Source organism: Anomalospiza imberbis, chromosome 18 (assembly GCF_031753505.1).
Source record: "Anomalospiza imberbis isolate Cuckoo-Finch-1a 21T00152 chromosome 18, ASM3175350v1, whole genome shotgun sequence".
NCBI lineage: Eukaryota > Metazoa > Chordata > Aves > Passeriformes > Viduidae > Anomalospiza > Anomalospiza imberbis.
The window spans coordinates 8,319,373-8,340,912 of NC_089698.1; the positions used below are offsets into that span (position 1 = coordinate 8,319,373).

At 46.6% G+C, this 21,540-nt stretch overlaps 1 protein-coding gene and 1 long non-coding RNA gene across 5 annotated transcripts; one reads left to right on the forward strand and one right to left on the reverse strand.

The window, feature by feature from the left end:
• The first annotated feature begins 645 nt into the window (after nucleotides 1-645).
• Nucleotides 646-21,439, forward strand: YDJC (YdjC chitooligosaccharide deacetylase homolog). 4 transcript variants are annotated; one of them, XM_068208860.1, is made up of 6 exons: nucleotides 646-837; nucleotides 5,503-5,675; nucleotides 13,432-13,591; nucleotides 14,298-14,397; nucleotides 15,309-15,486; nucleotides 16,892-21,439. In XM_068208860.1, the coding sequence occupies exons 2-6, from the start codon at nucleotides 5,518-5,520 to the stop codon at nucleotides 17,199-17,201; spliced, it is 906 nt and encodes a 301-aa protein (XP_068064961.1). In that variant the 5' UTR covers nucleotides 646-837; nucleotides 5,503-5,517; the 3' UTR covers nucleotides 17,202-21,439. The 4 variants fall into 4 exon arrangements, with proteins under 4 accessions (XP_068064961.1, XP_068064959.1, XP_068064963.1 ...); XM_068208858.1 differs by lacking the exon at nucleotides 646-837 and adding an exon at nucleotides 4,815-4,912; XM_068208862.1 differs by lacking the exon at nucleotides 646-837 and adding an exon at nucleotides 5,068-5,091.
• LOC137484753 (uncharacterized) lies at nucleotides 5,484-7,172 on the reverse strand. The gene is made up of 3 exons (XR_011005007.1): nucleotides 6,635-7,172; nucleotides 6,305-6,507; nucleotides 5,484-5,727 (listed from the first exon to the last, which is right to left on the reverse strand). It is a non-coding gene; the product is annotated as an uncharacterized lncRNA (long non-coding RNA).
• Nucleotides 21,440-21,540: the final 101 nt, after the last annotated feature.

The following is a 21,540-nucleotide window of genomic DNA, read 5'->3' on the forward strand; positions in this document are numbered from 1 at the left end:
GACAGGGACAGTTCTGAAGCCATTAGTACCTGGTACAGAAAGAAGCCCACATGAGCTCTTCCATTGGCTTTTCTCTGCATCTGGTCCATTCTCTGATGTCAATAAAGATGAACTGTACTGAACTCAACAGAGTAGCTGAAGACAATCAGGTCTGCAAAGATTGTGTGCTTTTTTTCTGTCTCCTTCTTTCACTCCACACTGAAGAACAGCTGGTTATAAACCTCACTTCAGATGAAACATTTGTCTCCACTGGCATGCCTTACAACAGAGCTCTTCCAACTGTGACCCCTAAGCCTCATACAAACAGTGAACAGGAGTAATAATGATAAAACATGTCACCCTGGGACAAATCCAAGTGATAAAAAATGGCTTGCCATAAATTTATAGAATTCCAGTTTCTTATCACTCAGCCTAAGTTCTTTAAGGATTAGATAACCAAAATAATTTAATCAGATTTTTGCATTCAGTTGATATAATGTAAGAATAAGCAGAGTAAGTAAATAAGCAGAAGACATTTGACAAGAAAAGTATTAACATATATGTATTTTTGTATTTAAATTGAAGATTTTTTCATCTGGGGGAGAAGACTTGATGTTTTTTAATTGCTATCTTCTATTTCTGGTCTTTGAGGTAGAGAGGATTTCCTGGGAAGTTCTGCAGAGTCCTGGTGATCTGTGTCACTGTTGCCATCTCTCAGCCACTCTCCTGCCTGATGCTTGTCCTTCAAGAGCAGGGGATCTCCCCTGAGAACCCCAAAGGAATTACTCTGCATTTCCATTTGATCAACTAAGATTTTTCACATGTTTTCAGCGATGCTGGGAGGTGACAACAATCACTGTAAGTGATCTGCCAGATTAACTTTCCTGTGTAGTAACACTGCTGAGGTGTTACCAATGTTTGCATCATTCTTTTTTTTTCCCCTTAACATAAGGACCTGCCTCTGGTATCTTTAATTTGTTTTAATGACTCCTGATCAACATTTGCAATAATCAGGTTCAGCCCTAACTCGGCTTTTGTTTAGACAGTGTAAGTTGAAGCTGAGGAAGTTATTTAGAACTTGTAGGCATGGATTGGAATTGTTGTTTTGATGATTAGCTTCTATTTTAGAATAAGAATGTAAAAATGCAATGTATGTTACATCAGGCAGCTTTTAAAATAACTTAGTTCTTCATGGGAATTGAAAAACCTCTAGACATCTGTCTCAGTGGTAGGTAAATATTAATGTAATTCTGAAAATTCCACAGAACACCTGTGCATCTTTTAAAACAACTTTATGTCAAACTGAATACCCGATGCAATCAAACAGTTAATGGAATCAGATAGTCTAGGTTTAGCTATTAATGTGCACAGTTAAGCAGTACCTATTTTGTGCTGGTGTAAATTCAGGTGTTTCAGACATAGGTGAAGGAAGGTGACAGGTACTGCCTGGCTGTGTCACATGGTAACCAGGGAAGCCTTTCACTCTTAGCAGAGTGAAATCCCCCAGAGTTCGGGGGTTTCAACCTTTCTGGTGCAGGGTGGAGGAAGCTGTTCTATGGATGAAAAACTGTAGTTTAAACATTTCTACAGAAGCCACTGAACTTCAAAGATTTACAAAACCTTGGAGGCTGGGACAGAGAAGAAGATGGTTGTGTCTTTTCATTTAAAAAATGAATTTTATTTTATCTAATTTCAATGCCTTTTACAGTTTACACTTTCAACACAATTTCATTCAAGGAAAAGAAAAACAAAGTCCTAATGTGTTACCATTGTAATCCCAAATGAACTAACTAACTGCAGCCAAGGGAACAAGAAAAAGAAAACACATTTTTTATGTCAACATGTAAACAGACGCCTTGTTGGAAGCAGTAATTGTTGGAAAACACTTTTGTGAAATACAGGAAACCTCAACATTTCTACTGATTAACTCAAAGTTCAGGGAAAGAAATTCAAGCTCAAAAGCAGTGAAGCACTTGAGGATGGTGAAGGTTCCTGCTGGCTTTTGCAGCTAAGCTGATGGAGGGCTGTGTTTTGTTTTAGTTAAGCTGGAAGATGCAGCCTTTCCTTATTCCATGTCCTGGTTTATGCAGCTCCACCAGAAATCCTGGCCAATGTGCCTGTCTTCACTACAGAGGAAGGACTGTCCAGAGGAAGTCTGCCTTGCCTTTCAGCTCCAGGTTGAATTTGTAATGGCCTTTCACCTCTGGGCTCTGTGAGGCTCAGCAAAGGACAATCCTGGCAGCCAGCTGGGAGTGCAGGCTGCAGAGGGAGCACTGCTGCTAAGGGGATGTGGCACAGGGGCAAGGTTTGCTTGCTGGGGAATATTTGCTTCCAGTGGCAGGAAGGAGAGCCGGAAAAATAGGTATGAAATCAGAAAAGAAAAGCCTCCAGGAAGTGCATGAAATATTTAAGAAGGATGTTACTGTTAATAGCATTAAATGCGTACTAAGGTTAAGAAGGCTGAGAAGCCAAGCTTTGTCTAAGATTCTTATGTTGTGCCTCTCACCTGTGCAGAGTCAGGGAGCACTGACAGTTCTAGAACGAGACAGAAAACCCCAGAGTTTGCATTGGCAAAGAGAGGAGGTGCTTATTTTATGATCCATGACATTACTTCAGAATTGTGCTGACTTCAGCTGTTATACTAACAGCGCTCATGAGTAAGTGAAGCCTCTTGGGGAGTGTGGGCAGGCTGTGATGTTCATCTCCCAGAAGGGGAAGCAAGTAGCAGGTGCACAAATATCTCCTCTGAAATGCCAAGGGCACTGGAAACCTTTACAGAACATCAAAAACTTTTCTGTAACAGAACTATACAACTATCAAATGACAGAAAACTCACAGGAATTGCCTGAATGACGATTTAGCAAGTTGTCTACAGCATTTTAACATGAACTGTCTTGAATTTCATTTCATATAATTTTTTTCTAAGAGAAAATGTCACTGAAGAGGCAGAAGGCTGTCTTCCAGCTCTCACCATTATTTCCAGTAGTCATTATTCATTTACATGAGCAGGGAAGAACAAGAAATAGTAAGAAAGCGACAACAGCTGTCCCCTGTTGATGCAGCAGAAGTCTCCCATGCTCCCAGCGCTGCCCATTTCGGGGCCTATAGGGAGAGCACAGCCTAGGAACCAAATTCTACCATGAACAATATTTCTACCACTCATTCTGATTTTATTTTTCTCCTTCAAAGTATCAAAATAAACTTACAAATTGTCATCCAAAACTTAGCTGCCCCTCAAAGTGCTCTCAGGCTAATGGAAACAAAGTTCTGTAGCAGTTTGCTATGTGGACTGCAATTGAAGAGAGCCTAAAGATCAACAGGGGCGCAACCTACCTTAACTCAGTGATTCCAAATTCCTGGTTAGGAGACAGACCTGGAAAAACACTACTCCCACAGGTGTTCATGCCCCCCCACAGATGTTTCAAACTTCAGGTGTGAAAATGGCACAATTTCCTCTGCTGAGGTGCACTTCTTTCTCCAAACTGATGGTCCTTGCTTTGCTGAAGACAGTCAGTCTCTGGCTGTGCCTACAAGTCATGTCCTTGACTTTGGGGCATGGGCACGCTGGCTCTCTTTTAGGAATTGAACTCTGCTGAAAAAGGAGACACCTGGAGGCTTTGGTTTCTTTATACATTCTTTATACACGAATTAAGCAGCAGGATTGTCAGACCATTCCCACAGAAATGGCCCTTAAAGCCTTTTCCACCCCATTTCACTCCAGCTGCTCTTCCAAGAAGCCAGTGCTTAGCTTGTCACCTGTTTCTGTACTTACCTTCATGCTGGCACAGGTTCAGAGGTGGAAATCACCATCATCTGTGGAAGAGTCCCAGTCCCAGTGCGATCCCTGCTTCCTGGGACAAGTTACAGCAAACACCAAGACAGCTACCCTGGATCCATGGACATGTTACCACGGCACTTTCTGAGCTGCCATTCTCACTACCTCAAACATGAGTCTGTTGTTTCTCCTGCAATATCAGAAGTGGGTGAATATTTCAGGATAACATTACAGACCAAGAAGGGGGTTGTTCTGCTTTGATAGAACTTCATCCTCTTCCACAGGTGAAAAATGCAGGCTAACAGTATCTTCCACTCTCCATTTCCAGCTGAGTACTTGGCACTTTTGCTTTCATTCTGGTGGATCCGAACAGCTTTTCTGCAGTAAGAAAAAACAGTTCAATGCCAGGGCAAATAAGATTTTACATGCAGCCTGATGGAGGACTGGCTGACATCCAGCACTGAATGACAGCATGTTAGAAGCTGCCCTTCGTGAAACTCGTGAAACTCTCATCTGTTCTCCCTGCCCTTCCCTAGCCCAGCACCAAGAGCCATGGGACCTCCTGGCCAGGGTTTGCTGCCCTGCGACTCTGGAGTCAGACTGAGTGTACACTGCCAGCAAACCAAGGCGGCGGAAAACAAGCAAGTGGCTGCTGTGACGGCCACTGACTGCAGGATTATATATGCGTGCCATCGTTGGGATCATCAGTTTTGCGCTGAAGCCGGCACAGAGCACGAACTAAATTGCTTGTCCCACCCTCGGCCACAGGCGGATCTCACCCAGGGAATGTGGAGCAGAGAGCGGCGCAGAGAGCGGCGCAGAGAGCGGCGCAGAGAGCGGCGCAGAGAGCGGCGGGTCGCCCCGGGCGGGCCGCACCGGGCCGTGCTGCGCCGGGCCTGGCGGCACTGCGGGCCGCCGCCGCTAGGGGCCGCCGGCGGGGCCTCCCCGGTGCTGGCCGCGCTCGGAGGCGCCGGCGCTGCGGCGGGGCCGCCCCGGGCTCGCCTCGCCGCGGGAGCTCCCGCCTGGGGCCGCTCGGAGCGCGGGCAGGGGGGATGCGCGGCCGGGCGGCGCGGGCACAGCGTCCCTCCAGGGGCAGCGGCGGCCGCGGCCGCCCACACCTGGCGGCTGCCCTGGGACCCGGATCGGGCCGGAGCGGAGGTACGCACCGCCCCGGGCGCGGGAGGGGGGCTGGCCGCAGCGGGAAGGCAGGGCCGGGCCGCCGGAGGCTGCTCTATCCCTGTTCTCCCCAGGGACACGGCCCGCACCCCTTCTGGCCGCGCCCGATGGAGCTGGGGATCGGTGGCCGCAAAGACGTCACGGCTGCAGGGTTGCCTCAGGTGATCCGCGCCCGTGCCACTTCACTGGGCACCGCGGGCGAGGGTGTGCCCGGGAATGGAATTTGACCCTCTGACGCACCCTCGATCGATTAAATCATTCCACCAAGTCCCTGAGCTTTCGCTCCTCATCGGCAGAGGTACAAAGTGCACGCAAGGGTTTGCCCCCACAGGGGAGGGCACGGCTGGTGCTCTCCCGAAGGAGCTGGCAGGGATGCTGTGAGGCCGCCGGCCACACGCAAATCCTGCCGCTGTGCGAGCTGCGCGGCAGCGGCGGGCTGAGGTGGAGCAGGAGGAGCTAGGGGCTGAGTCACGATTGGGTTTGCCCGCGGTAAGCCTATCTTTTCCTGTTTGCCTGTGATCTACAGGCTGCCGAGTGCTCCGATTTAACCTCCTTTTACTTTTTTTTGCAAGGGATGACATCTAAGGATGCTTCAGGTAAAGCTAATAGTAACTGGAGATGACTTCGGCTATTGCCCTCGGAGAAACCAAGGCATCGTGGACTGTTTCCTGGCTGGTGCAGTATCTAACGTGTCCCTTCTAGTCAACGGAAGTGCTGCAGCAGATGCAGCCAAGCTGGCAAGGAGGTAAGCTACTTTCTTTAGCTCCTTTGTGGACATCCTCCACGAAAAACCAAGCCTGGGAAATTTAGTGTTTTGTAGTCCCAGAATAAACACTCTATCATAGCTCAGGCTGGTATAAGGAAACTGTATTCAGACACATTTACTAAGACTCTTCATAATAAAACTAGTGATCTGCAAACTAATAGCAGTAATGGTCCTTCTCTAGTATTGGCCACTGCTCCTTTCCCCCCCATCAGGATAGGAAGCCATTTCCACTATTTGACTGGTAGAATTTGGGTTTGTCAGACTTTCTCCTTCCCCGCTTCTAAAAATGCATCATCAGAAGGAAAGTGCACATTATATACTCAGACTAATCTGCTACCCCTAGAAGTATAAGAGCATAAAAGCACAAGTCTTTAAAGCTCATTTAATTGATCCATTTCACCCAGGTTGAACACAAGGTCAACCAGGCTCATTGCACAATTAGGCAAAGGTGTGATTCTGCAAAGGCTTATTTATAAAACTAGGCAGTGGAAAACTTGACTTTTTCCCCACGCCGTAAACCTTTTTTAAAAAGCACATCAATATTTCTATTAATTCTAGGCTTGATAAACACATCTGTAAAAATGCATACATAAAGAAAGGGACAATACCTTGTACCTACCACCTTCACTTCTTCACCAACTTCAGAGGCTGCTGGCACAGTTAGCTCTGCAGTGGATCAAATGCTATGTGTCAGTCTCATAGTCTAGTCCAGCAAATCCTTTAATAGGAAGAATTATTTGTGTTTAGGAGGTAAAACCCAGCTAATCCTTCAGCTCTGGTGTGGGCAGGTGCTTGGAAGCAGGAATATGCCCTGAAAGAAAGATCATCAAGGTTGAGAAACAATTTAGGAAAGGAGCTGTATTACTACTAAATAAACTGAGACCTTATGCTTCAAATGCAGCTGCTGTGGGGAAGAGTTTCATGAGAGTCCTGCTGACCTTGTTCTCACTGAACATCTCTCCTCAATTTGCTGTGATTTTAGGGTTACTTGAAAATTGCTTGTAGCTTCTTTGGAGTAGGGTGGTGGAGGAAAGCCAGGGTTCCATGTTAGTGGCAATCTGGTCTGTAAAAGGGTAGAGGTTCCCCACAAACATCGAGGGAGGAGCTGCCTGGGAATGAGAAGGGGAGAGGCACGACACCAGTAAGGTTCCTAAAATCTTATTAGTAAATGAAATATAACACACAGAGACAAAACCAGCACATCTCTCAGACACAGAGGCACTGTGAAACCCTTTAAGCCCCAGTGGCCTGGTAAGATTGTCAGCTATTTTAGCCACGGTCTTTAGCAGGCTTTTAAAATAGAATCCACCTGGCCTCATTTCCATAGCCAGGAAGTAGGCCATGTAATCAGAGGTTTTAAAAGCATCTTTGAATCCAGGTCATGACACTGGTGCTGGCAGCTGATATGGGTGTGAAAAGCCAGGTTAGAGGGCAGGGGACCGCAGAGGCTGCAGCCTGCTGCTACAATTAGATTATTTGATTTTGGCGGCGGGCTTATGGGCATGGGGGAAATGTAATTTTGAATTGTCAATGTGAATGAAATGGATTTAAATCTGTTTCTGAGCATATAAGCAGGGTGACTTTGAGAACATCTGCTAGCTCTGAAAATCAACAGCACAGGTTCTACAGTTCCTCATTTGTGTAACTCTCTGCAGGTGTATTCCGCCCTCCCCAGCCATGGCAGGAGCATTAGTAGGTGTGGAGAAGAGGTTTCCTCATTGTAATGCAAGCCCAGATTCAGCTGCTGCTAATTGGCACCTGTGTGTGTAAACAAACCCCTGTGTCACCCCTGAGATGTTTGTTCATGTTACAAAGGCTGACTGCAAACTCTTTCTACACAGATGACAAATAGGTCAGGCTTGCTAGAAATGTCATTGAGTCCTCATCCTGTGGTGCAGAAATGGGAAAGGATCACTTGCTTGACTGCCTTGCCAATATTATTCCCCTGCTTGGTGACATCTCCCATCCCACCATAAATATTGAGACTTTTTATTTTATGGGATGAAAGTCTGCCTGTTGTTTTTTTTCTCCTCATGTTTGTCTTCCCCTATTCAGCCTTGACCAGTGGGGTAAGCAGGAAGAGTGGATCTATCCCCAGCTGACAGAAGAGGCTAAAGCAAGTAGCTTGTCCTTTCCTGGGGCACATTCCAGTGCTGTGGAATTTGGTCTTTCACACACATGGTGCCAGGATTGTCAGTGATGGACTGCTTTTATGGCTTCTTGATAAACTCTCTATTACATGATTGCTTGCAACTGCAAGTCTTAAGCTCTCACTCCTCACCTGGTTTTAAGTTAATTTGACACAGGCAGAGCTAATTAATAAGTACACAACTTTTCCTTCCTAAGCACCTCATGCTGTCTTACAATGTAGGACTTTGCATCCTTCAGAAAGGAACGCAGTTTCTCTGAAATTTCTTTCTTCCTTTCATTTTCACAATAATTCTGTCGTTTCTGGGTATACCATCTGTTGCCCCAAGTCTTGATTAAAAGCCTTGGCAGACATGTGATGATAGTCAGCAGATCTTTGTATCAGCTCTAACACAAGCCAACTGCAGAACAGCAGAACTAAGCAGTAAAAAATACACCTTCCTTAACATTCAGGCTCAGCACCTTGGGCTTTCCTCATCCACTGTCACAACTGGGCTGAAAGAAGGGGCACACTCATTTCTGGCAACAGAGAAGTTTCAGCAGAGGTCTGATCCATCACCAAATGACAAACCTATTGATAGCATCTGCCAGAGAAGAACATAACCAGAGCAGCAGGTGGGAGAACAGACTGCCATTGTGGGTTGAGAGTTTTTTCAGTAATTCAAAACTTTCCTCTTTATGGGGCCTCGACTGACTGTGATTTCCTGCTTATCCATATAATATAATCTCAATTTTCTACTTAACAGGCCCTGCCTTGAAGTCAGCCAGACTTCCTGGTGATTATTACAGAGCCTTTCCCAGAAACTGGAAGGGTTGTTTTGTAACCTGAAATGAGGAGATGCCTTAATTTTGCCTTAGAAATATGGAGATAGAAATAGAGACACCTAACAGTTTGCTGCTATATCCCCCCACACCTCCCCTTTACCTCAAACAGCTCAGGTATCACTGAGCTTTAGGACCTTTTTCCATTTGTGTCCAAATAGCTTATGAAGAATGACATATTTTAGAACACAACCTCAGTCTTCCTGGGTGTTTTTTAAAATTTAATACTGAACATCAGCTGAAGCCCCCACAACATCTGGGTACATGTAACAGAAGAATCTAACAAAGCAGCATTTAATCACTCTCTATGTTTTCACTTCCTTTCCCATCAACCCTAATTGCAAAATGTGTGTGTAAATTGTGACTTAATTCTGACCCTCCCAGTTAATATCTGACTAATCTAGAAATCTCTCATGCTTTCTCATCAACCCTTGTATGTGACTGTTAATCACACAGCAGACAATTCCTCTGCTGAACTGTTTGGATAGGGGTGGGATCCAATCTGAAGCCTTACACTAGAATCCCAGATCATATTGGCTTTACTGTCAACAGCCCATTTTACTGATGTAAGGCTACAGACACAAGAGCTGCACTTGATAAAAGATGTAATTACAACAGAAACTCGGGTCCCTAAGCTATGTTACAGCACCAGCTCTCAACACTGCAGAGGCTTTAGAGCATTTCTGGCAGAAGAAATAGGTTTTTAGCAGTAATAGAGCAAGAAAATATGCTATTTGATGAAAGACAGATATTATTGACTGGTGAAAATGTGTGTGTGAGGAAGTATACAAATGCCAACATAAGGAAACTAAGAAGTGTACATTTTTACTCAAAGCCTTGCTTTGTCTGGCTTCAGACACTTGGGTATTCACTGGAGCAAGAGTTGAGATACAGATATTTACATGAGGCTCTGACTTTGCTCACACTTGGGCTGAAACCTGATGATCAGCAGTTTCCTGGATGATACAAATAGGTTGTTGAAGGTGGGATCTGTTTGCCCATTAAGGGAAAAGGTAAAGTGCCATGCTTATGCCAGAGCATCCAGCCTTCAGCAAGGCAATTGGAACAGTGCTTGGCAAATCTCATAATTCCCACAGCCATTGCAACTGTCCTGTGGCATGGCCAGGCAGGACCCAGGACACTGTTACTCATCCACCAGCCACAGAGTGACTCAGTGCAGTGCCCATCTCCAGGGTCAATGCACAGGGATTGCAGCTGCACGTTGCCTCAGCAGAGACATTTCTTCAGAGCACTTGTGTGCCAAAACAAGCAAGTACTTGAAAAGTAAGCAGTTTAACTGATTGTATTTCCTTTCTCTTTGATAACTGGACTGGGCCTGCTGACTCAGAAATCTTTCCAGGATGAATTCCTTCTAGCACCTGCTGTAAGGATATTTCCTCCTGCACAAGCCTCTCCTTTTATCCCCCCACCTCTACAGGGAATGCTGAGAAGAGAGCCACAGAGGTAACAGCCAACTTTCAGTGCAAACAGCTCACTAGTGCATTGACCCCAGTGGCCTGAACCTCTTCTCCACAAGTTCCCAAGCAGCTCAGTCTAATATTGCTCCTGCTGTAGGAGCGCATACCTGTAGCCAATGTCCTGTGGCTTTATCAGGAGTGAAGTGAACCCCTGTGCTAAATCCTGCTTCATCTCTGCATTCCCTCGGGCACTGGGACAGAATTGCAAACACAGAGGGGCCGCTCCAAACAGACTGGAAGGGTCATTGCAGCTTAAAAGAGTCACCAAAAAGGATTTAGGGACACCAAGTAGATTCTTCACATCATTTTGTTTCGGTAATGGTAGCTGTGTGCAGAAACTGAACTGTTGCCTGAAGCCCAATGCCAATCCCTTTTTTTTTTTGCATTTTGTGTGAGCAATTAGCAGTTAATGACCAGCAGGGCTCACCCTGTCCCATCTGGAAACGGCTTGGGCAGAGGAGTATGAGGCCAAACCCACAACAGCTGAGCTCTGGTCCCAGGGCAGCATCACATGCTATGTAAGCTGCTTGTCTCTGCTTCAGTATTTCAGTCAACAAATTAGCAGCTATTTTACCGTCTTTTGAAAGATGTGGGCAACTGCAAAGTATATTTCTGTAGCAGAAACAATCATATGTGCTCTGAAAAGTGGGCCCTTTCAGAATATTCCTGAACTTTTTTCCCTGCGAGCTTGCAGCAGAACTCTGCTGTACCTACTGATCTGCCCTTCTCCCTATATCCTGACAACCTTCCCAGCATGCCTTCTTCTGTGCACCTCCGACAGATGCTTATTTCTGAACAAGTTTCTCATGTGCAGCATTTTGAGTTTTGCTTTCAGTGCCTCTATCCCAGAGCCATTAAACACAAGCAGTTCCTCTCCAGACGCCTCAGCATGCGCAGTCTGTCAAACCAGGACTGACTCCACGAGAAAACTATTAAGATATTCAGCTGGTGTTAGGCAAAGCTCTGAAACATGCTCTAATATTACAGTCTGGGTCTCCTCTTACCCGAGGACAAGGCCAGCTCTCTCTGCACTTCCACATTCTGCACATTCCCCAGCTCTGGGGCTGGGTTCGGCTCTGGCCAGGAGCTGCTCTCATGTTCCTCAGTGCAGCCCTTGGCTCCTTGGTGTCCCACACCTGTCAGAGGGACTTGCTTTCTCCTGGAAATAGCCTCTCTCACAGCATTTGAGGCATTGCACAATTGGAGGCAGTTCATTTGATGCTCCTGGGAGACAACACTGAGAGGCTCAGCTGTTCATTTCTTGCCCTCCCACAACACACGAGAAAGAAAGTACTCAACAGAAAAAGTCCATCTGCTGATTCATGGTAACACAGGAATCCTTTTTTTCTTGCAAACAGCACTGGCTGTGGTACAAATAATACTCCAGCTGAGGCAGTAAGAACTTCCCAGAGACACAATAAAGAATCTGGGGTGGATGTCTAAAAGAAAACCAAAAGAAAACCACAGGCTTCCCCTCTGCCTTTGGGCTTGTGCAGGGTGCCCAGCTGGTCACAGGATGGAGAGGAAGCCCTCCTGCCACAGCAGCCCTTCTGCACTGTAGCTGCCTCCTGTGCTGCCCTGCAGCCTGTCTCCCGCAGTGACACACCTTTCACTTCCTGTACTAGCCAAGAGTTGCTGGGCACATGTGCTCAGGCCCCCGTTATGATGAACATTTGTCATTGGTGAAACAATCGGGCCCTGCTGCACAGAAATCACCAGATCAGAGGAGCCAGAGAGGACCTTTTTCTCCACAAGCTGTTTTGCTCCATTAAACAAACATTCAAGCTCCTTAATCACACAAAGGTCTAATTCTGTTCCACAGAGCTGTGCATACAATTTGACTCCTGACATTTATGTCTTTGAGAAGTAGTATCTAGCAACTGACTGCACCATCTACCTGGATCACAAGACATGGGAAGAGCCAGGAAAAAAATTTTCAGTCCTTCAAGGGCCAAAGCCTTAGGACCTGAATGAGCTAAATGACTGACTCGGTCCAATCCATCCACAGTGCTGTCTCCAGTGAGCTGGTGCTTCACCAGTCAGCTTCAGATGTCAGACAAGGGGAAGATCTCGGTTTTGCACCCTTTGCCTCAATGGAGATTGTTTTTGTTTTCTCCTTGTGGTACAAGGGCTGTACCAGGGACACACCCCACCCACTTTTAACAGCTCCATGCAGAAGTTCCAAGAAGGATTTAAAACATCACAGACTTATTGCCTTGAAATTCACTCTGCACCATGACTCAGACTGGGCAGCACAGATGGAACATTGCAGTTCTGTCATCCACTCACTGGGTCAGCCAGAGGCCACGGGTTGTCTTGGAAAAAGTTTCAAAGCATCATTTTGGCTACTGATTCTGAGGATTTCCAGAAATGCTAATGAGACCCAGCACAAATGCAAGCATGCACAAGTCCTGTTCTCATTGTAGGGGAATCCACAGCACAGACCAAGAAGGAAACACCAGCACTCTGCTAAGCCCTGAGGGGAGCTCTGCAGCCACACCAGCTACGTAGTTCCTTTTTTTTAATACTACAGCATTCTTAAAATGTGCAGCTGGGTAATCAGTCATACCCCTGGGACTCCTTAGCAAGGCTCTACACTTCACTGTGGGCCTCCTTGCACTAATCCTTCTTTGGCTGTGCTAGGGAGATGCTGCTCTGTACAGCTCATCCTTGCCACTCACTGAGTGATTGTTCCAGTACACAGAAGCCTGGCCACTGCAGGCAATTCCAGCTGCAGCCCCTTGTATTTCCACCTGTAGCCTGTGCTGCTGCCATAACAGCTTCCTTGGGCACTGTTTATATATAAATTACTGGATTCTACTTAAGGGCAGCTTTAGGAGACTTCAAGTAAAACTGAAATGTCTCATAAATGTACCATCTTTAACAGGGTGAACAACTCAAGGGGATACCTAGCAAGGGCTAATGGAGCACTTCAGAAAAAGCTGCAAGATCTGGATTTTTCAGTTGGTTATCAGTGGCTGTGGTTCCTGGAGTGCAGTTACAGCATTTAGCCCAAGATACCGCGTGCTGTGAGCCAGGATGGGGGCAGGGTTTGGGGGCACTCACAGGCTGGCCCTGGGTAGAGTGCTCAGGGTTGTTACCTGGAGATGTCCTGCTCTGGCTGGGGTCACTCTGTCATCCTTTCTGGCAGAGCAGAGATACAAAGATGTACTCCAGTGAGTACTGCAACACCTCTAAGATCAGTGTGGTTCTTACACTTTAATCTCCCCCTCTTTGACCCCAGTGAAGGAGGTGCAAAGCTTGGCAGACATTTCATTCTCTTACAGATATAACATCCCAATAGGCCTGCATGCCAACCTCTCTGAGGGCTCCCCTGTATGTGAGGTGCTCAAGACAAACTCTTCTCTGCTCAACCAAGATGGATTCTTCCATGGAAAAATGGGATTCAGAACAGCTCTATCAAAAGGTCTCCTGAATATGTCAGAGGTAGGAGAAGGCCACATACAGCTGTACAACTTGCCTTTCTGATACAAATCAGCCTGCATTTATCCCAGCACGTAACAGCTGAGGACCTTTCCCAGATCCCAGCTGTGAGTAGGCTTAGAGATGAACTCTGCCTGTGCAGCCTGAGCTGGCTTTTAGGTTCTGGGCCTCATTCTGCCAAAGGCTCTGCAGCCTTTGAGAGCCCATTCCTCCCTGATTCAGTGCCTGTATACACTGTTAACTATTTATCTGAGGAGGTAGAGGGGGCATTAGAACAGGTATTTACAAAGAACCTAGAGATTAGTAAAGAGCAAATGACAGAAAAGTCCTAAGTAGGTACCAGGCTTTTGATCAGCTTATGAGAAGTTTTGGTTCTCTAGGGAGATGGCTGGTTTTGCCCCATGAGCAAGGATGAACATGTTCAGGTGATCAAAACTGCACCCATTTTAAACAGAAATGGGTGTTCAAATATCCTGTGTAGGTAGAGCATCCCCATCAGCACCATCCCCATAAGCAGTACCACAAAGAGCCCCGTGCCCAAGGGAGGCTCTGGGTAGCCCAGCAGTGCTGCACATCCCTGTACAACCACAGCACCTGCTGCTTCCCCGAGCTAGATCCCGACTCCTGCCCAGTGAGGTCCCAGCAGCCCCATCACTCCCCTGCTCTCAGCCTCTGCCAGGTCTTGCTGTGACCCTTCTCTGCTGCACAGGTGAAGCAGGAGCTAAAGGCCCAAGTGGAGCTGTTCCATGAGCTGACAGGTCACCTACCTCCTCACATGGATGGGCACCAGCACGTCCATGTTCTCCCAGGTAAGAAGGAAATCTTCTTCCCAGCACCAAGCAGGTAAGAGACTCAGCTCAGAGGGGACTCTCCCTGCCACAGCTCCCTGTATGGGCAATAAGCCCCACCACGAGACACTGCTGGCAGTTGCAGTTTGAATGTTCCCACCTGAGCCCACAGTTCTGCCCAGACCCAGACTCTGCCTGGAGCCCTGGACCTTCCCATAGCAGCACCAGGGCATTAATGACACAAACGGCACGGGTTACACCTCTTCCTCCAAGGACCAGTAATTCTCCTCAGCATCCTAATTCCATGTTCTCACCCACACGGAAGGAGGCAGACCAAAGCCAGCAGCAGACTGGCCAGTTTAAACTGGAATGATGGAGCTTGTGGCTGGTGGCTCTTTCAGGTGCTACAAGAACTCCATCCTGTCCGTTGTGTTCCCACCCCAGTCCCCTCCTGCAAGTCTCAGCTTTAGACATGAGCAGGGATCTTTTGTCCTTGCTTTGCAAATAAAGTCATTGTGGTACACAGATGGAAAACGGAGTGAGAAAAGAATCAAAGTTTTCCCACTCCAGTACTAACTGCCTCCAGATAACATTGCTCTGGCTGTACAAGGCCTTGATGAAGAATTTGTCCCTGACAGTGCAGTCACCTCTGGTGCACTCCAAGACCAGAGTCACTCACTTAGAAGGGGGCTGGACTAAAGGCTCAGTGCTGAAAGGAAGAATGACAAGGCACTTACAGCAGAAGTTCAGGGAGAAATGTTTCCAGTATAGAAGGTAACTCCCATACAGATGGATTTCAGCAGAAGATAAACCAAATGAAATTTTATTTTCTTAAACACAGAAAGGAAAGAAGCCTCTGTGCTAACAGCTTGCAGGGGACACAAGAAGCTGGTTATCCAACTCCTGACTGCAGTCTCTGGTTTTACTTGCAGAGGTCAGGCATGTATTTGCAGAGGTATTAGAGGAATATGGGATTAAGTACACACGTGTCCCCATAGAGCCAGGCCTTCATAACTGTGACTGGATTCCACCATCCCTGATGGACTTTTACCTGGGAGTAGAAGAAGATTCTTTTAACACAGTGGATGTGTTTACAAAGCATGGAATAAGGTAAGACAGGTATTACTCATCCTTTTTTATAGTAAAACATTAAGATTGTATCAGTTCCTGATAGTGTCTTTCAAAAATGGAACACCATCTTTCTCTTTTCTCTGTGGATTTAGAGAAAGGTTCAGAAGGAGCAGAAAAGTGCCAGGGGCACAAGGGCTTAGGAAGTTTTGTTTGAACAGAGATGAGTCACTTTCCATTTTAAAAGGAATGTTCTTTTCAGGGTATGCTTTTCAGCCTTTCTAGTAAAGCTGCATCAGCCTGGCATCTGGAATTCCAGGAGAAATGCTGCATCAATGCTGGAATTTTAAAAGTATTATCTAAGGAAAGCTTTCAAGAACTAAATTTTCATCTTCCTGTCCTAGTAAAGAGCTTTAAGCAGCAGGAATGAGACTAATTAGAAGCAGTTATTTTTTAAGGGGAAGCAATAGGCTCTGAGAGCTGGTAGTACCACAGCTGTAAGCAAACAGCCTTGTCAGTGTCCTGCATCTCAGGGGCCAAACCCTGAAAGCTCAGCCCTTCCCCCAATACAATCCTTCTCTTAAAAGCTTAGACAGTGTTTTATGGGTTAAAGGCCTTTCACTAGAGACCCTTGCAGTCACTTGTCCTTTGGGGCAGATGTCATTACTTCCTCAGTCCACTGGAAACATTATCTTCGGGGATTTTTTTTTCTTTGTATCAGTGATTCTGAACACCAGCAGCAGGCTGGTATTTCTCCCTTCTCAATAAGAGCTGAGCTGGGCCCTTCTGTGATCATTCAGGTAAAGAATCCAGCCTTGATTTCTTCTGAAAACATTTTCATTCTGCCTTCACAAGAAGTGGCTCAGGTCTCCTGGACTTGTCCAGGCCACACTTAGAACTGACACTTGCAGCCAGACTTAAACAAAGAATTGTGTGAAGCTAAGAAACAGCGTGTAGGTGGTGTCCTTTAGGAGTAACATTTTGTCCACTTATTATGGCTCTTTCATATATTCTGGCAGGTTTCTTTAGCTGGGTGGTTGCCTTTTTATTTCAGTCACTTTTGTTTCTACTTAGCTGAGGGCTATTATTCACACTTAATTTATTTTGATAGTGTGGCATTTCTCAGTTTAGCGCTGCTCTTTCCTTTTGGGACAATAGAATGCACCTGTGAGCTCACAGATGCCCAACACCCCATGTGCTGTCACACAGTGCTGGGGCTGTGCTGGGCCTTCCTGTCCCTGCAGAACCACTGCTTGAAATAGGATCCTGCTTTCAATCAGTAAAAGTTCTGGTTTTACTTTTGTTTATAGTTAAAAGTTTTTTAAAACTCCTCCCAGTTTTCTATCTTAAATTTTAGGTACATTTTGATTCCTAATTCACTGGATGTAACACAATTCTCTACCTGCCTCTTTAGCATTAACAGCAGTGTTCCCTCCTCTGGCTGCAGGTGGCCAGACTTTTACATAGGCCTGAGCACCATGGGCAGGAACATGTCTGTCAGCAGCATCCGGAGTGCCATCGACAGCGCCGTCCTGCAGCTCACGGCCAAGGCACCCCAGAGCAGCACAGTGACTATCGAGCTGATGGTGCACCCAGGCTACCCCAGTGTCCCACCCGTCGGTGGCTGTGGGGAAGGACCAGATGATTTCTCACAGTCCTGGGAACGCCTCCATGAACTCCAAACATTAATTAAGCCAGAGCTGCAGAGCCATTACAAAAGCAGGAACATTCAGCTGTGCTCATTCAAGGATCTTTAAATAAATGAGCAGACATCCACCCGTCCATCCATCCTCTGAAGACAGGCAGTTGCTGATGTCCAGAGAAGCCAGGTCACTGTTATCAGTGTCACAGGCCCTGGTACAGCTCACAGGAGCTGTGAACAGCCTGGGAATGGACACTACCACTCTGAGCAGCTCCAGGCAGTACCCCAGAGCCCCAGCTGCCAGTTTTAAGGCCACAACGTCTGCTCAAAATGTGCCAAACTCCTTCTGTGACACCCCCTCCACAGTGCCCCAGTGCAGCACACGCTCCCAGGGCTCAGTTCCTGCCAGCAAAGGAGCAGCACGGGGACAGGCTTGGCTGTGAGACACTGCAGCACAGCACCCTGAGGGGTCTGATCATTTCTCCTTTCAGACTTGATGGCAAAACAAGAACCCTGCTGGGGAGCGGGTGCTGCTTTGGAGCACCCACTCAGCGTAGGTCACCCGCAGGAGACCCGGACACCTTCAGCATTTGGTTCTCTGAAAGCAGCCAGTCCCTTCCCCATCCACTCGTACCTGCTCACCGACAGCGAGGGGTGCAGGGACACATCACCCTCAGACCCTCCTCTGGTCGGAGCAGTCGAGTCACACGTGGCCCAGTGGGGTCAGCAGCCACCTCGGCAGGAATTGTGTCTGCCTGTTTGCGTTGTTCTTGGTGTTAAGCCCCGCCTAGGAAAGTAACATCAGCTGTAGCCCTTTAGGAGAGGCTTCTTATTTTTTGGATGACTTTGCCGGAGCAGCAACTGTTGACCCATCTGCTATTTCAGCAACTGCTGCGTATGAGAGCAGCAGCAACTGGTCCTGCACCACCTACTGCCCCCCAGGACAACCACGAGCTGTGCCAGCCACGAGCATGGCTGTGAGTGGAGAAGGTCCCTGTATTTGTCCCTTTTATTTCTGTCACCAGAGGACTCGACCTCCAACAAGCCCCCGTAGTGCTGATATGTTCTTAACTGCAGCCCTGTCATTCCTGGAAGGACTTTCACATGGGGAAAAAATATTGTAGATTGTTTATGCTCATTCTCTGCACAAGAGCGATCTTTTTAACATAATTGGTTTTGTTAACCATATTTTTAATACAAAATATATCAATATCATCATTATTCTTTTACATGAAAAATAAACTCAGACCTTTTCTATTGCAAAGCTTCAGGAGGCTTTTGGGTTTAATTACATCTCGTGAGTGCACCAAACCCACTCACCTATCTGCTCTCACCGCTGGAAGGACCTCCCTTTCTGTCATTAATGGGAACTGTCTGACCTTTCCTATAACACATGAGGAAGTTTTTGTGCTGTACAAGTAGGAAAAACATCAAGGATGCTGTCGAAGATATTTTTCCCGATTCTTTCCTATATTATAGAAAACGCCTTAGGTGTCTGTGCCGGGCCCGGGTGAGAGCAGGGCAGGTGTTACCCCTGGGGATGCCCCGGCCCCGAAGCCGCTGCCGGCGCTGCTGCCGGGGGGCACCGGGACAGACCCGCGCCCGGAGCGCTCACCTGGCAGCGCCACCCCGTGCCCTCCGCGCCGCCCTGCAGCCGCTGCCGGAACGCAGAGCTCCGTCGGGTACGGAACTGTCACCGCGTCCGCATGGGTACTTTTAAACCTTACTATAAACATTGAAACTGCTCCATGTGCTAAGCGCTGGACTGGCTCTGATCGCACCCATCAGGACGTTACACACCTGTGGAGTTTTGCATGCATTTCCTCGCAGCTGAGCACTGAAGACCTGAGGGCAGCCTTTACCCAAGCACCGTACTGTGAAAAACAGATTTTGTAGGTTATTTTTAAATGAAGAGCATTAAACCCCAAACTTACATTTAATTAAAAAAATTAATAATGAACTACTAAAAGACTACTCAATAGGGAACCTTTCAATTGCATAAAATACAGGGAGATAAGGAAATTTCTCAGTAGTTCTGTGAAAGCTTTAAAGACAACCCAAGTTGAAATTAAAGCACTACTACAATCCCAGTTAATTCCCAGACCTCTGTGAAAATAAAACCATGGCACAAAGCCTTTGAGAGCAATTTTTATTAGGGTAGCAGAATGGACTTGCAGAAAGCCTATACCAGTACTCCTGGGTGTAGTTTCACCAGTGCGCTGCTTTCATTGTGGATGTTCAACTGCACGTTTAAAATTCAGCATGGCTTAGGGAACCAGAGAGAACAAGAGCTTGATTTCCTGAGTTATCATAGGACTTCACACTTGGATTTCTCCTCCTCAGCCTTCAGCCACACAGGTGCCGGATCCCTTTGTTCAGAGGCTGCCCCAGACACGCGCCAGCACTTTGTTTACACGTCTCACAGTTTAGCAATTGGACTATGAAGAACACACCAAGAGAACTGATAGCGAGATCTGTCTTCGTGTGACCTCTGCAGCTGGGTGGGAGCAGCTGGTGCGGCTCAGCCGGAGCTCCTGCGATCGCGCAGCCCTTCCGTCCCTTCCCGCGGCATCCGATCACAGCCAGGCAGACAGGCGCAGTCTTTGACCTGAGAGGCTTTACAACCACAGAGTAACTACTGAGTAGCAACGAGGGCAGCAAACTAGTGCTACAGTTTTGTTTCAAATAAAATTTAGAGAATGGTAAGTTTCCATGCCAACAGACATGATCAAAGGTACAGTGACTCAGGTGATGCAGAAGTTACACACTTCAGTTTGACAGATAATTTGGCATTATTTTATTATGAATCTGAGTGAGCGTAAATGAAACAAAATCAGTACCAACTTTCTGCAAATGAAGACACAAAGATGTGAAAATTTGGTAATAGTGCTCTCACAAGCCTGAAAACGCTTAGGAAATGCAAGTTTCCGTAAATAAGGTGAATGTGGTTTAACTTTATTTACCTGCCAAAGAATCTGTCTAAGAACACTTAAACATAAAATTTCTTAGCTCCCTAACTCATAAAAAAATTTACTTTCAACAGAGGTGAGGTACTGGGCTGTCATTGTTTACACTAAATTGGAAATGAAAGCCAGAGGAGAGGGACGAATAAGGAAATAGCAAATACACAAGACATTAAAACCAAGAGAGATCTACTGCTTGACACACTAGTACTGAAAGGTTGCAAAGGCAGAGGCTGTATTAAAACGGAATTTAGGAGTACAAGCAACCACCTAGGTGTCAGGGTTTTTTCAACTCAGCTTCCTGCACATTGAAATGATATGTGCTCCCAGATACTGATGGATTTCTGGAAATAATCCATTCACTCAGTAGCAGACCCCAGCTGCAGAAGGGGAGACAGCAGGTTGACTGTGTGGCAGTTTGACTGTGGAGCTAGGATCACGCTCTGGGCTGGGGAGGAAAGGCAGCAGAAGCAGCAGAGACACAGCAAAGGATGCTCAGCTCTGAACGGAAAGGGCTCCCTTTCCTTTCCTTCAGCATGCGCAGGAGTGGCCTGGGGCAGCCGCAGGACGGCTCTGCCCCATGAGGCTGAGGAAGCTCCACTGACACTGAACACCCACTAAATCCCCTGCCCCGTGTGCTGAACGCAGCAGCAGCAGCCGCCAAGCACACTCTGTCACACCTTATTGCTCAGGCCTGGCCTCGCAGCGGTGCTGGGGCTGGGAACAGCTCAAGGGCTGTCCCACAAACACAGATGCTCCTGACGCATTCTGAGGGAAAACGTTCAGAGAGGACAGCAGTGCTATCAGATTTAGTTCTTGAATTCAAAATTAACGTTTCCAAAATAATGATTTTAAACTCAGAAGACAGTTTGTCACTTTGGTACCTCTTGGTCCCCAGTTTCTGGAACTCTCCTGGATTAGTTGCAATGTTGTTCTGTGCATGTTTCCCACTACTCTGCATAGGAATTAAAAGATACAAGTGAAGGAAGTTTGCAATCGCATTCTACTACTTGTTTGCTACAGATTTTTTTTCCAAAGTTTTCCAAGAGCAGAACATAAGCCATATTCTAATTCAATGATGCACACAAAAACTTGGGTTTCCCCGTTTAATAGACATTGGCCAGATTTACATCAGACCCAGACATTATTTCTGATTGGTTTTGTGGATTGGATTTTGTTTATTATGTTACAAACTGAAGTTCAGGGGAACTTGCAACAAGTCCCACAAAGCACAGTGCAACATTTAGAAAGAAAAGTAAACGAAACTGCCAAACACTCAATCATTTTCTGCCAGAACTGGGATATTTTTCCTAAGACATTACTTTGAGGAGGGGGTTAAAATTCAATGAATGAACTCAAGATAGTGGGAACTGCAAGGAAAAATAAGAAATGACAGCCACAACCTTTTCAATTTAAGGGCAGAATATAAGTCTAAGATATTTTTGATAAATTCTGACAAGAAAAAGAAAACAGCATACTTTAAAGTATATT